General features: G+C 38.2%; 2 protein-coding genes across 3 annotated transcripts in view; one reads left to right on the top strand and one right to left on the bottom strand.

The window, feature by feature from the left end:
* Nucleotides 1–13,365, top strand: part of MCC (MCC regulator of WNT signaling pathway) — a 214,042-nt gene that overhangs the window by 159,689 nt on the left and 40,988 nt on the right. For both annotated transcript variants that reach the window (XM_081315724.1, XM_081315725.1), the window contains exons 7-8: nt 443–606; nt 10,231–10,437. In XM_081315724.1, the coding sequence (XP_081171850.1) occupies nt 443–606; nt 10,231–10,437 (371 nt within the window). The remainder of the gene's footprint in view (nt 1–442; nt 607–10,230; nt 10,438–13,365) is intronic.
* The window catches only part of DCP2 (decapping mRNA 2), a 76,804-nt gene continuing 71,385 nt past the window's right edge, over nt 7,947–13,365 (bottom strand). Inside the window, exon 13 of the transcript XR_014024867.1 lies at nt 7,947–8,090. The gene's annotated coding sequence lies outside the window, so the exon portion shown is untranslated. The remainder of the gene's footprint in view (nt 8,091–13,365) is intronic.

Genomic DNA, 13,365 nt, shown 5'->3' with positions numbered 1-13,365 from the left:
CTCAAGTTAATGTTTTGTCATGTTGTTGAAAATCAGGGTCCCAACTTTTAGGCTGATTGGCTGGTCTGAAAAAAACTAAACAAAGCCAGATCTGATTAATACTTGGATAGAAGATTATCAGGAAATCCCAGAGTTTGGCGGGGGGGGGAGCCAAAAGATAATGGCAACCAACCTCCATTTATATTGTTCTGAAAAAATACCTTGATTTCCCTTACATAGAAATTGAGCAATAGGAGCTTTAAAGCTGAATTAAAGAAGATAGTATTTGAACTAATCTTTTACCTTAGTTGTCAGGTGACCATTAGTAGGTTGCAAAATTAGGATGTTAGTACTGTATTTTCAAGGAAAATTTGAATCTGCACCCTTCTTCCCTAATCTCGTTAGAAAGATGAAGAGGTAGTCTTTTCTGCAATGCTCATCTGACACATTCTGTTTATTCCAGATACCTGTAGTGACTTGAACTCGGAATTGCAGAGAGTGCTGACAGGACTGGAGAATGTTGTCTGCGGTAGAAAGAAGAGCAGCTGTAGCTTGTCTGTGGCAGATGTCGACCGGCATATTGAACAGCTCACAACTGCCAGTGAACACTGTGACTTAGCCATTAAGGTGTGGTAATGTTAACTGTAACTATTTATAGAATGTGATACAATTGGTCCACATGTATGGTTGTTTTTTTTATTGAAAAGTTTTACAATACATTTTATCTTTAGCAAAACAAAACCCCTCCCAACCCCCTCCCCTCCCACCCTCTTCCCCCTCCCCAACCCCTCCCTCCCTTTCCCCTCCCCCCCCCGACTTCCCAGAGCTGAGTACAGGGTATAAAAATACAAACAATCATAATCTAACTTATGCAAACAATCCTAAACTATTTAAACTATCGCACTTTAACTCTTATAGATAAACTCCAAACGTATATATATCATATCAATAATTATTCAAATGCAAAATAATACTTTTTAGTCCCATATTTACTCCGTAGTATCTCTCTGTTGCAAATAGTCTTTCAGGTGCACTAAGATCTTTACCATATCCTCGAAATTAAAAACTTTACAGTCCATTCTTCTGTAATCAGTAATTTACCTTTTTACTAGAAATCTTACTGCCATAGTTAAATTCAACATCCATTTGATATCCACCACAATAATATCAATAATACCCAATAAGAACAATCACAGACAAAACAATATTATATCAGTTATTAAAAACTATTCTTCTTTCCAGCTGGGCTTTAAATTTCCATACTAAAACCAAGTTTATACAATCTTTCCTTCTCCTAATATATTATACAGCTTGAAGTACCATACATTACTTTCCAAACTTAAAAATGTTTTTTTTATATAGTCACATCATTCTTATATTTTCTATTACATATTTCATTATTGCCCATAAAGATATTATAAGTTAACTTTCATCTATAATTTTTCCCAAACTTGCACCAGAGCATATCACAAAGTATATACCTGAAACACAATATCCACCTTCTTATCACACCATAACTATACATACCAACCAAATAGCAAATCATAACCTACAAAATTTCAGTAAACACTACTACAAATCTTCCCAATTAAATTTTCATAATTATCTTAAAATTAAAACAACATAAAATATTACAACACATAGTTATTTTATAAGGGTGGAAAATATATCCCCAAATATTTAGCCCTTCTAACAATTTCAATTCCCATAATCCTTATTACATTATTATCTCCTTCAGTTATGCAACTAAATCTTCAGGCTTGACTCATTCGTCTAGAAGCAGCACGCCTCTTCCAATTTCTGGCCTCCTCCAGTGATACTGAAATTTGATCCACTCCTGTAACTTTCTCATCTGTCTGCATTATTCCTTCAGCACCTTGTAGATTCTCTCTGTGTCGTTGAGACTCTCTCTCACGTTTCTTCTTTGTAGATTCCAAAAGTGGTATGGGGGCTGCTTTTAAAACATTACTGTAGAAATCACGTGCCTGAATCACCATAGTAAGACGATGCCTCGTACCTTCATAGGTCACCACCATACCCACTGGTATCTGCCATCTAAACTTGATATCATGTCGTCTCAATTCTTGTGTCAAAAAAGCAAATTCCTTCCTTTTTCTTAAAATTCTTGGAGGGATCTCTTTTAAAATCAAAACTTTTTGCTCAGCAATTACAAATTCAATGTTGTAGGAGGCTTGAATAACTTCATTTCTAATCACTCTCTTTGTAAAATAAACCACCACATCTCTGGGTAATTTCCTTTGTCTTGCAATCCAAGAATTAACACGAAAAATTTTATCTATATCTTCCATTATTTCATCTGCTGGTCGTCCCAGCACCCCTTCTAGAGCCTCAGAAACCATTTTCTTCAAATTTTCTTTAGGATTTTCTTTTAAGCCTCTAATCCTTAAAGCAAACTCCATCTGATAATACTGTGCCGAGGTCAAATCACAATCAATTTTCTCTACCACATTTTCAGTTTCTGTCATTTTTGCTTCCAATCTAATATCATTTTGACTGAGATCTTCCACTCTTTCATCCAAATTCTCAATACGTATAGCCATGCCTTGCAATGCAGATAAAATGTCTGCTCTCATTTCTGTTAATTTCTCTGTAATCTTTTCATCCATAACCTTAGCTAGTTTTTCTGTTAACTTCTCCTCCAACTTTTTGTCCATTATCTCAGCAAATTGTTGCATTTGCTTTTCCATAGTCTCTTGCAGCACATTCTGCAAATCTTTTACTGTAAGGGCTGATGCAAATACGGGTGCAGGGGACAATAAAGCTTGCAACGAAGACTGCTGCACCAGAGCAGGAACTTTAGAAGATATAGCCGCCATTTTCACCCACTATTGTTTGCTACGCACTTCCACTTACGAGCTCAGCAAAGTCCATTGAGTTAAAGATCAAAAGACCATCTTCACCAAAATCTCCTGTATCGCTCTGCCTGCGTCCTCGTTCTCCAAAGTTCTTTCTTGCTAGCAGGGATGGTTGCGAACGCCCTGTTCTGCTCCAAAAAACCCGGAGCAGAGGCGCCTCGCAGTCCGGAGCATGCCCAGGCTTCGGGGGGGCTCAATCCTTCAGCCGCCAAAACTTTAAGTTCTGGTGGCCCCGGAGAGCTCTACCCCTACCTGGGCGCTCACCCCCTCCTCTTCTCCCGAGGAGGGGGCTTCTGAGCCGCCGAAACAGCTGATCGGCGCTGTTTTTGGCGGCTCTATGGAGCTGCGAGGCTGACAGCCGAAGAATGGCTGCCTCCGGCGACGCCTTGCCATCCGGAAGTCGGTTGTTTATTTGATAAAGAAGCATTTATTTATTAAACCAATTTCTGTAGCTGCGATTTCACACATGGGCGACTTCAGGCAGCTTGTAATATTTAAAGATCCACCAGATAAAACCTATAAACCACACAGACACACACGATACACCACCCCATGGCAGCAACCACATAATCAAATCAGTCATTTGTTTGGCTTCATCTCCATTCATGGCCCCATGCCTGCTGACAAAACAATATTTTTAGGGCAACATGACAGTCTTGTTTATGATTATGCACTGAATTGGTCTGGGATAGCGCAACCTCACCCATGTCCAAAGATGTCACCCAGAGCCAAAGAGGCCTAACCCAGAATCACTTCATCTTGCCAGGATTCTGTTTTAGTCTATTGCTCCTCATCCAAACCTCAATACCCTTCAGGCACTAAGAGAGAGTAATTGTAACATTGGTTAATTCACGATAGGCAGAGATGTATGGCCAAACATCATCAGCATATTGATGATATCTTATCCCAATGTGACAGATGATCGCTCCCAGAAGTTTGATGTAGGTGTTTAAACAGGAATAGAGAAAGTACTGACCCTTGATGGACCCCGCAAAGCAAAGGTTCAGACCTTTTGCCCCCAATCAGCTTCAACTAAGAATGGTTCCAGAGACAGGAAATAAAGCAGCCCAATGCAGTGCCCCCCACCCCAACCCCTGGAGCCATGGTCAATTTATAAGGTCAAGTAGAGCAAGAATGGATCAATACCCCAGTCACATTCCCACTAGAGATCATCAAAACGAGCAACCAGTGCTGTTTCTGTTGCATATCCAGGCCTGATATGCACCCTGTATATCATTTTATAGACTTTTAAAATTTGTACACTTTGTAAACCATTTTAAGACACAATAAGGAAGTTAGACTTCCTATTTGAATGATTATTATAATTAGTAATAACTGGGAAACTTTCTATGTGCTGCATTTCTTCTTCATAAAGGAAAATGCTATTACTTTTTTAAAAATTATGTATTCGAAAGGGATTTTGTTTTAAACCTTTTTTCATACTTCAAAAATGAAGTTCATTCATGCATCCAGAATCTGAAAAGCTTAGGGAAGGATCCTGAATTTTGATTTAAAGGTGATCTATGTAGGTCACCTTTAAATCTGTGCTGTTTCATAAAATACCATGTTAAAAATGAGAAGTTGCGGATAGTAATAGAAATTAGAATTATAATGATACATCAGGAGATGCTTAAGAGGGAAGAGGGTCTACTTTGGTCAAAACATTTAAAAAATATTAAAATGAGAAATTTTAAAAATGAGCACACCATTAGGCTAATACAGAAACATGTCTTCCTAGTAAAGGTAAAGGTTCCCCCGCACATGCATGCTAGTCGTTTCCGACTCTAGGGGCTGGTGCTCATCTCCGTTTCAAAGCCGAAGAGGCAGCGCTTGTCCGAGGACGTCTCTGTGGTCATGTGGCCGGCATGACTAGACGCCAAAGGCACACGGAACGCTGTTACCTTCCCACTGTAGTGGTTCCTATTTTTCTACATGCATTTTTACATGCTTTCGAACTGCTAGGTTGGCAGAAGCTGGGACGAGTAACAGGCGCTCACTCTGTTATGCGGCACTCGGGATTCGACCCGCCAAACTGCCAACCTTCTGATCGGCAAGCTCAGCGTCCTAACCCACTGAGCCACCACGTCTTCCTAGAAACAATTAATTATTAGTTAATCAATGTTTCTGCCACCTTTACATATATATTCAGCCTTGGTGGAGCAGTGGGCTAATGCCTCCTTAAGTAACACCAGCTGCCTGCAATTAGTGCAGGTTCGCATCCCACCAGGCTCAAGGTTGACTCAGCCTTCCATCCTTCCGAGGTAGGTAAAATGAGGACCCAGATTGTTGGGGGCAATTAAGCTGACTTTGTAATAATGCCGCTTGGGAGGGGTGTGAAAGCCCTAATAAGCAGGCATATACATAGAATGAAGGCTACTGCTAAGCTTGTAAGCCGCCCTGAGTCTTCGGAGAAGGGCAGGATATAAATGGAATTAAAATAAAAAATAAATAAAAAAAATAAATATTCAGAATTGAATGATCATAACTCAGCCTTAATATAGTGTAGTATACACTTGCAATAAGAAATAATAGTATTGCAAGCACATATGTTTTAACTGGAATAGTTATTAAAGTGTATTATAATTGCACAAATTTTAACTGAATTTATACATCTTGATTCATGCTAATTTTTAAATGCTAATCACATGCAAGCATGAGTTTCATAAGTGACTAAATTTATAGATACTATATAGTACTTTTGTATATGCAGGTAAGTTTTACAGGTAGTCCTCAACTTATGACCTCAATTGGGACCAGTACTTCCATTGCTAAGCATGTGAGTGGAAGGATTTCATTTTGGTCACATAATCAACTTTTCTCAAAAGTACTAAATCCTACTTCTGCCACTTCATGTGAATGGGACTTATGAATACCTGTGGCTTACCGTATTTTCCGGAGTATAAGGCGACCCGGCGTATAAGACGACCCCCTACTTTTCATGTTAAATTATAGGATTTGGGCTAATAACTCAATATTTCATTTCCTGGCACACAATCTGCATATTAACAACTCGTTTAGCGTTAGTACCCTTTTTTATAAGTGCCACGATGTTGCTAAAATAAAAAAGGTAAACTTCATGACCCTCCCAGCCCGTGCATAAAACAGAAATGAAAAGGCTTAAGCCTTTCCGTTCCCAAATACCAAGGTTTCCCCCGAGTTTTGCGCGGTTAAACAAACGGCATTTGCGTATTAATGTTTTTCCATGGAGCACAAAATTCGCCCGAATTAAGGAAAGTGGGGAGCTAAAGAATCTGGCGCTACAGGGAATACCTCTGGCACGACAGGCAACCCTGGGAAACACGAGGACTGTAGCGGCACGCTCAGTTTGCACAATCCGATCCAGAAAGCGCCCGGAGGCTCCTTCGTTACTTCTAACTGCAGAACGTCTCCACGTCCTGCCCGCCTTGCCTTTTAAACCCCGCCCCCTTTTCCCCTGTAACGTTTCTCTGCTCCACCTGCTCTGTGATTTGCCCAGCTTTGCTCCTTCCCCGCCAAATGGGCGCCTCACCTTCTTTTCTCTGAGCTCTCTCGCCTGGTGCGCTGCTGCTCTCAGTTCCGGGCAAGGGGCCCCAAGTGGCTGCAGACAAGAGGCGCTCCATCTCTCTTTCCCCCCACCCTCCCGCCGCCCAAAACCCGAAGATTGATTGGCAGACTCACCACGCTGAAAAGAGCGCCCCGCGCGCTGGAGACAATTCACGGGCAGCGGCAGTGCGCGAAGCCGAGGCGTGACCGGGCAAGCAATTCTTCTGGTCGGCGCGAGTCAGGCAGTGCCTCGGCGGGAGCAAAGGTGCTCCCTTCCTACGGTCGAGCGGGGCGCTTCTGGGGACTGCCTGCCCCTCCTCTCATCGGGGACCTGACGGCCAGCATTGGAGGCGCTAGCATGGCCAGTCCTAGAGAGAGCAACGGCGGCAGCTGCAGTAGCCGCCCCAGAAGCTGACGAGAGTTTGCCCTCCTTCGCCGTTCGCCGTCAGCCGCTTTATCACGGGTTGCCATGCCTACCTCCATTCACCCAGCGATCCCGCCGCCCAGCAGAAAAGAGAAAAGATCCGAGAGGTATTTTTCCAGCGTATAAGACGACTCAGCATATAAGACGACCCCCCAACTTTTGAGGTGATTTTCATGGGTTAAAAAGTCGTCTTATACGCCGGAAAATATGGTAATTTGGCATAACATAAACATGATCTTCTTTATAGAAATCACTTTTGCTATGACTATTGCAAATGTAATATTGCCCATATTCTTTGGGAGTTTTAGAATTCTCTATCTTCAAAAACATTGACAACAGATCTATGTCTCATGCTCAGTTATTCCTATGTCCCATCTTTCTTTTCTTATTAATTCTTGAGCCGGCAAAAAACTAAAGCAACATAATATTTTCTGCCTCAGTTGCTGATCCTTAGAGCCCCTATTCTGGCTTGCTGCCAACTGAAATGTCCTCACCTGGCAAAATGTAGGGATGGACTAGGATTTGATATCTGGCAAGATACATCATGATAAAACTGATTTGGATAACACACCTGCTGCCAACTTCTGTCCCAAAGCATGTAAATATACTTGCAAAGAACACTGAAAATGTTCTAGAGATGTCTTCTTTTCAATTCTACACGAATTATTTCCTTTATTCTTACACACTGAGAAGAAAGAGAAAAAGGCGAGTGGTTTTTGCTTAATCCATAGCTGGAATACGAACTAGGAATAATAATTATGCCTTTATTGCTTCATAGCCAACTGTAGCTTTGAAGTCAGACTAAAGAAGAAATATACTTGCGTACCCACACACATCTGGCGAAGTGTAAAGGGAGAGGACAGATTGCAAGTTCTGTCCATCTTTAGAGAAGACCAAGAAAAATGCTCCCTGTCCTCTCATACTGATGGTTTCCCCACTCCAGTTCAATTGGGGAGGGGGTAAAAAGAGATGTATATGGCACTGTTTATTGCTTTATTATTAAACTCCTCCAGGTATGATTATCTGCTCAGAGATAGCAGATTTAGTGTTCTTCAGAACTTCAAAGTTTTCACAGTAACATCTCTTGTCAAAAGAAACCAGCTGTCATTTCTTTGGTTACAAAATAGTAAAATGGAAGAGCTATTTCTTTTAAAACATGGCTTTTGCAAAAAAAAAACAGGTCTCCAACATTTCCGTGCTGCTGTCTCAGACATTGATAAGCTGTCTGGCTACATGCATGCAGCTTCCTAAGAGAGCTGAGATGAGCAGTTTTATCCTGGTTTTTCTTCCTGGAAAGAGATGAAAAAGAATGGTAAACTAAGAAGAGTCCCCGGAACTCCAGATTGAAATTGCAATTGGCTGTTCCCAATCTCTTTGGGTCAGACTCTATTGCCTAGCAGACGAAATAGTCAGTAAAACACTTCAAAGTTATGCAAATTGAAACTGCCATAGGTTACTGTTATTTGAATAGTTGTGCAGAACATCTTTTAGACTATGTGTATTCCAGATAAGGAACCTGTAGTGTTTGCATTAAGTGGTAGTTCATTCAGTTAACAACTTTTTTTCTCAATTAGTTAATGAAAGCAGCAGTAAGTCCACTTAATATATCGACTGATTAACCGGAATGCACTTTGCTACCCATTTTAGAGGTTAATTAGAGCTTCATTGCCTACTGAGCAAATATGCTCTACAAATGTCAATGGTTTAGTATTGCTTACATTAGCATAACAAGATGTGAATGAAATAGCCCTTTTTATCTTTAAAAAGTATAATTTTCTCTTGACTGAGCCTTAAACATAGTTGTATGTATTTGGTTTGGAGGCAAGTGCAGCCCAGGAAAGTGAAATAGAAAGGAGTTGAGAAAATTACAATTACAAATTTTAAACAAATTTGAGTTGTGTTTTCTTTTCAAATAAATCACTGTTATTTCAAAGAAGTGAATACATGACAATATAAAATACATAGCATATGAATTCCAGCTGCTGTTATGATCTTGCTGTAAATAAGTTGTAACAAGTATTGTCTTGCAAACATAATTGTAAGTAATCTATGTCAATAAATCTCATAGAAATACTCATAATTTCTTTAGCACTAAAGAAACACCTACCTATTTGCATAGTATCCTTTATCTTATTCTTCAGAATTTTTAAAGTTATTTTTAGTTTTTCAAACAATAGCTGGCCTTTTACTGTTCAGATTGGCTTGGTAAAAAGATATATATGAGGGAAACGCTTCAAAATAAACCAAGAAAGTGTCCATTATGTTTAGCTATCTTCAGGGTGGGGGGATATTATCTGCATATATTTTGGATTCCTTATTTCTTTCCTTTGCCGGGCTTAAATCAATTTTTGTCCATTTCTGAGTTAATTAATTAATTAATTTAATAAACATCCACAAAAATGTTTGGGGAGAGAAGAGACAGAGAAAAAATTATTCTCTGTGCTGGCAGCAAACAACACCATTTTCACACAACCTTTACTCTTTGCCAAGTGATTTCCAAGTCCAATGTAAACTGCTTCTATTCTATAAAACTCTTCCTAATTTGGCAGTTGCTTACCTGCAGTACTGCCTTCTTTTGTCAGTTTCACCCAAACCAACATTTTTTTTCCAAGGAAAAGTTGCTGCGGATCCTACATTTTGAGGAGGTGTGAGGGGCTGCGGCAAGAAGGTGCTACTTTTCTGTCAGCAGAATGCCAACGTTCTGAAACAGACTCCCTGTGGAGATCTGGGTGGCTCGATATTTTCTGGTTTTTTTAAAGCTCTTAAGACTAAGCTGTTTTGGATACCCTAAACTGCAATTTAATATTGTCAATTTCTTTATTCTTTTTTTTATATTGAGGCATTGCTGTTGTGTTTTTATTTTTTGTATTGGGTATGTTTTATATTGTATATTTTTTCCTATCTAAGTTGACAAGCTTATGAAAACAAAAAGTTTAAGGAATTCTGGTTTAGAAAAGATTTTTTATTTTCTGTTTTTTTTATTCTGGCTGTATATAGGTATAGCCAGAATAACACATATATTGTGTGTGTACACACACATATACATTCACACATATATACATAGACAAACACACCTTTTCTTTCAGTCCTCCCAATACAATATCTATGAGATTTAAAAGTCATAAGAGTAAAAACACTGATTTCCATAAAAGATTAGGAAAGATTCTATGAAATGTTGTATTCTAATTCAAATCCAGCATGGATCCAAATAAATTGGAACAAGGATGTGGAATAGTAACAGTATCTTTTTAATATATTTTTCTGAATTTATCTACGGACAAAGGACTAAAATGGTAGCATAAATGCTCAAAAATGATAGTTTTTAAATCAAAATTATCTACTAAATGGCAATGAACTAATATGAATGTGTATATTCAGAGATTCCTCATGATACATTCCTCTAAAATTTTAATTTATTATGTTTTTCAGACAGTTGAGGAGATTGAAGGTGTGCTTGGGCGGGATTTGTACCCAAATTTGGCTGAAGAAAGGTCCCGATGGGAGAAGGAACTGGCAGGTTTGAGGGAAGAGAATGAAAGCTTAACAGCAATGTTGTGCAGCAAGGAAGAAGAATTAAACAGAACTAAGGCCACCATGAATGCTATCCGTGAAGAACGAGACAGATTACGCAGAAGGGTGAGATTTCTTGATTGACATCTAATTTTGCGAGAAAAATGAAGTTGCTACAATAAAGAGCTGTTTCATCTCTCTCTCTCTTTCTCACACTATCTTCTAAATTGGAGGGGGTTAATAATTTGGCTGATTCTTCTTGCTAAGATTTGCCAGTAAAACGTAATTACATAAAGTAATCCCAGCTCTAAGAAATATAAAGAAAGGTACTTTATATCTTCCTTTCCAAAATCCAAAAATATAGAATTTAGCAAATCTTGTGAGCCTCCTAGAAACACAATGAATAGTAGTGCAGTCTGGTGCTTGGGAAACTTTTAATCAGAAATTCCATTTTTAAACAAATGAAGCCAAAAGTCTAGATATAAAGAAGACAACAGGAAGGCAACAATCACACATAGTATTCCAGATAAAAATAATTAAGAGTATCGAACTAAATTGTATGTATTAGTATTTGAAAAAAAATCTTGGCTTTCCAAATAAGTTCAGAGTTAATTGCAGAGAGGATGGCTTGAAACAGAACATCTGATCTGCCTTTAGGGCCTTCAAGTTTAATAGAATATACAGGATAACAAAACACTAGCATCTTTTGGGGACTGGTGCTTTCCCCAATTAAGCAAACAGTTCTGCCTTTAATGATCTAGTCAACAAATAAAAAAAAAATTATCTGCCAGCTGAAATTATAATCCTAGAAATTTGATACTGCTGATTAGTTTTTTACAGTTATGCCATTGTATATAAAAGATTTTATGGAAGAGACTTCTGAGAATGCAAGAGATTAATTCCATCTTCCTAGTGTTGGGGTAGGGCTGAATCAGACTTCATTGATATTTTGAAGAGTGCACTTCAATCATATGTGGGGCAGGAACATTTTGGAAGCAGGATGTTTAATATCTGTGGTGTACATTGAGTGCATTGAACATGTCTAATACAAATATATATAGCTATATATTTATTTCTTGCTGAAGCTTCATTTTTTACATAATTTGGATTTGGGAATTAACATCAGCCTACTTTTATAACTTTCCTTGTCATCTGAGGAGCTTGCACTAAAAATAGTAATTTCTGAATGCATTTCTTATTCTCTCATTTGTTATTTTCACGGATCTGCTGTTCTGCTCTACAAAAAATCTCACTATCAAAACTTCTATTCAGCACAATTTAATGTGTCTTTCAGGCCTAGAAACATTGTGTATCTAATCAAGTGTATGGTATAATTAGAGCAATAGAGCAGAAACCTTTTAAAAGTGCATAGATCAGGAGTATGCAATTGTTTGAAGTTGTTCTCTTGTCTGTGTACTAAAGTAGCAATTCTGAGCTGAAGGGACCCAGTCAGTCCATCATACAAAAAAAGCAGAAACTTAAGGTACTCTTTGCATTTTTAAAAAAATTCCAAACAAGTTAAAGATAAGGTATGAAGCTAGGTTTTCCATTGTGTCCATGTTAAAGAAAGGGCTTATATACCACCCATAGCTGTCAGCTTTCTCTGCTATCTGATAATGAAGGCTTTTTAAAACAGCTTCCCCTGCCTTCATGTCTTCCAGATCTATTAACCTAACATTGGTGCAGAATATTAAATTGTAGAAAATAAATTTAAACTACCAGATGGCCTCAATTTTTCCTGGTCACTTTATTCCATTCTCCAGCTTTCAAATGTTGCTCTTCTATTAATTCATCTTAGCAGTCAAATATTGTTTTTGGATAAAAAAAATTGCTCCATTGCAAAATTCATTTTTATCTCTCTTGATTTTCTTACAGTGAGCCTTTTGAGGGATTTTATCATTGAAAAGTAGATTATGGGGTTGTAGGGTTTTTTTTTAGTTTTAACAAAAACAAAAAGTTTAGTGATAATGGAATGCATTTTATTTATCACACAGAAGAATTTTATTCAGATCTGTACTTCTACTATTCAAGGACCATAGATTATCCTCAAGATCCAGCCTAATGCTGATTTTTCTATCAGTAGACATGTACAATATGTCATCTTAGTTTATCCAGAAAAGGGGAGCTTGGCAAACTATCTGTTTTTATCTAGGTGTAAAGCAATTAAAAGATGCTTTGTGCCAACAGTTGAGACAGTTAAATCTAATTGTAAGACTGAAAAGTATGCATTTTTCCCTAAGATTCAGCATTTAAATCCCCTCCCCACTTTACAGCAAATTCCTTTCTTTCCCAGTGGCTCCTTAGGGTTCTTTTTTTGTCCTGAGCTGCAACAGCTGGTCTTAATAAGATAAATTGTCTTCCTTCTATTTACCAATGAAATTCAGTTGTTTTTTAACCATGAGTTTAGAGTAGCCGTCAGAAAGCAATAGAAGAAATGACCAGATTGAAATGAAAAAGAAATTAACCTTAATTTTGAACTATGACATGTTTTTAAATAAAATGATTTAATTTTAAATAATTCAGGCTCTGCTTTATATTTGAATCATAGGGGTCAAATAGAAGAAGGAGCTTTGCAATTATTTCTCTGATGCTATACATATGTCTTGGTACATGTCTATGTATAAAAACACGTGCATTCCCATACACAACTTTTGGTATAAATGTTTAGTGAGCTGCGGAGAAATGCCATTAGCTGGTGAAAGGACTATGGGACAACCTGCACCAGGATAGTCTTCTATCACGCTAGTCCACGAGTCATAAAAGAGCCAAGATTGCCTACCCATGTCCTAGTGTGATGGCACTTCCTTGAAGCCTATCAAACAAATGGATGTGGTAGTTTAGAAGCTAACTATTTTCACATGTGGTGGACTTGTAGAAATATAAAAGATTTTTGGATCAAAATTTGGTGGAACATTCAAAAGATTTTTAAGAGAAAGATAAAGTTTTCTCCGCAATTGTTTTTATTGGGTATTGTTGTAGATTGTGATGTTAAAGAAACTAACTTGATGTTGAATATGATAACAGCAGCACGGTTACTGGTGGGACAATATTGGA

The sequence above is a fragment of the Vipera berus genome (assembly GCF_964194415.1).
Source record: "Vipera berus genome assembly, chromosome: 2".
NCBI lineage: Eukaryota > Metazoa > Chordata > Lepidosauria > Squamata > Viperidae > Vipera > Vipera berus.
Note: the sequence above shows the minus strand (reverse complement) of the source record. Positions and strands in the feature narration are given on the sequence as shown.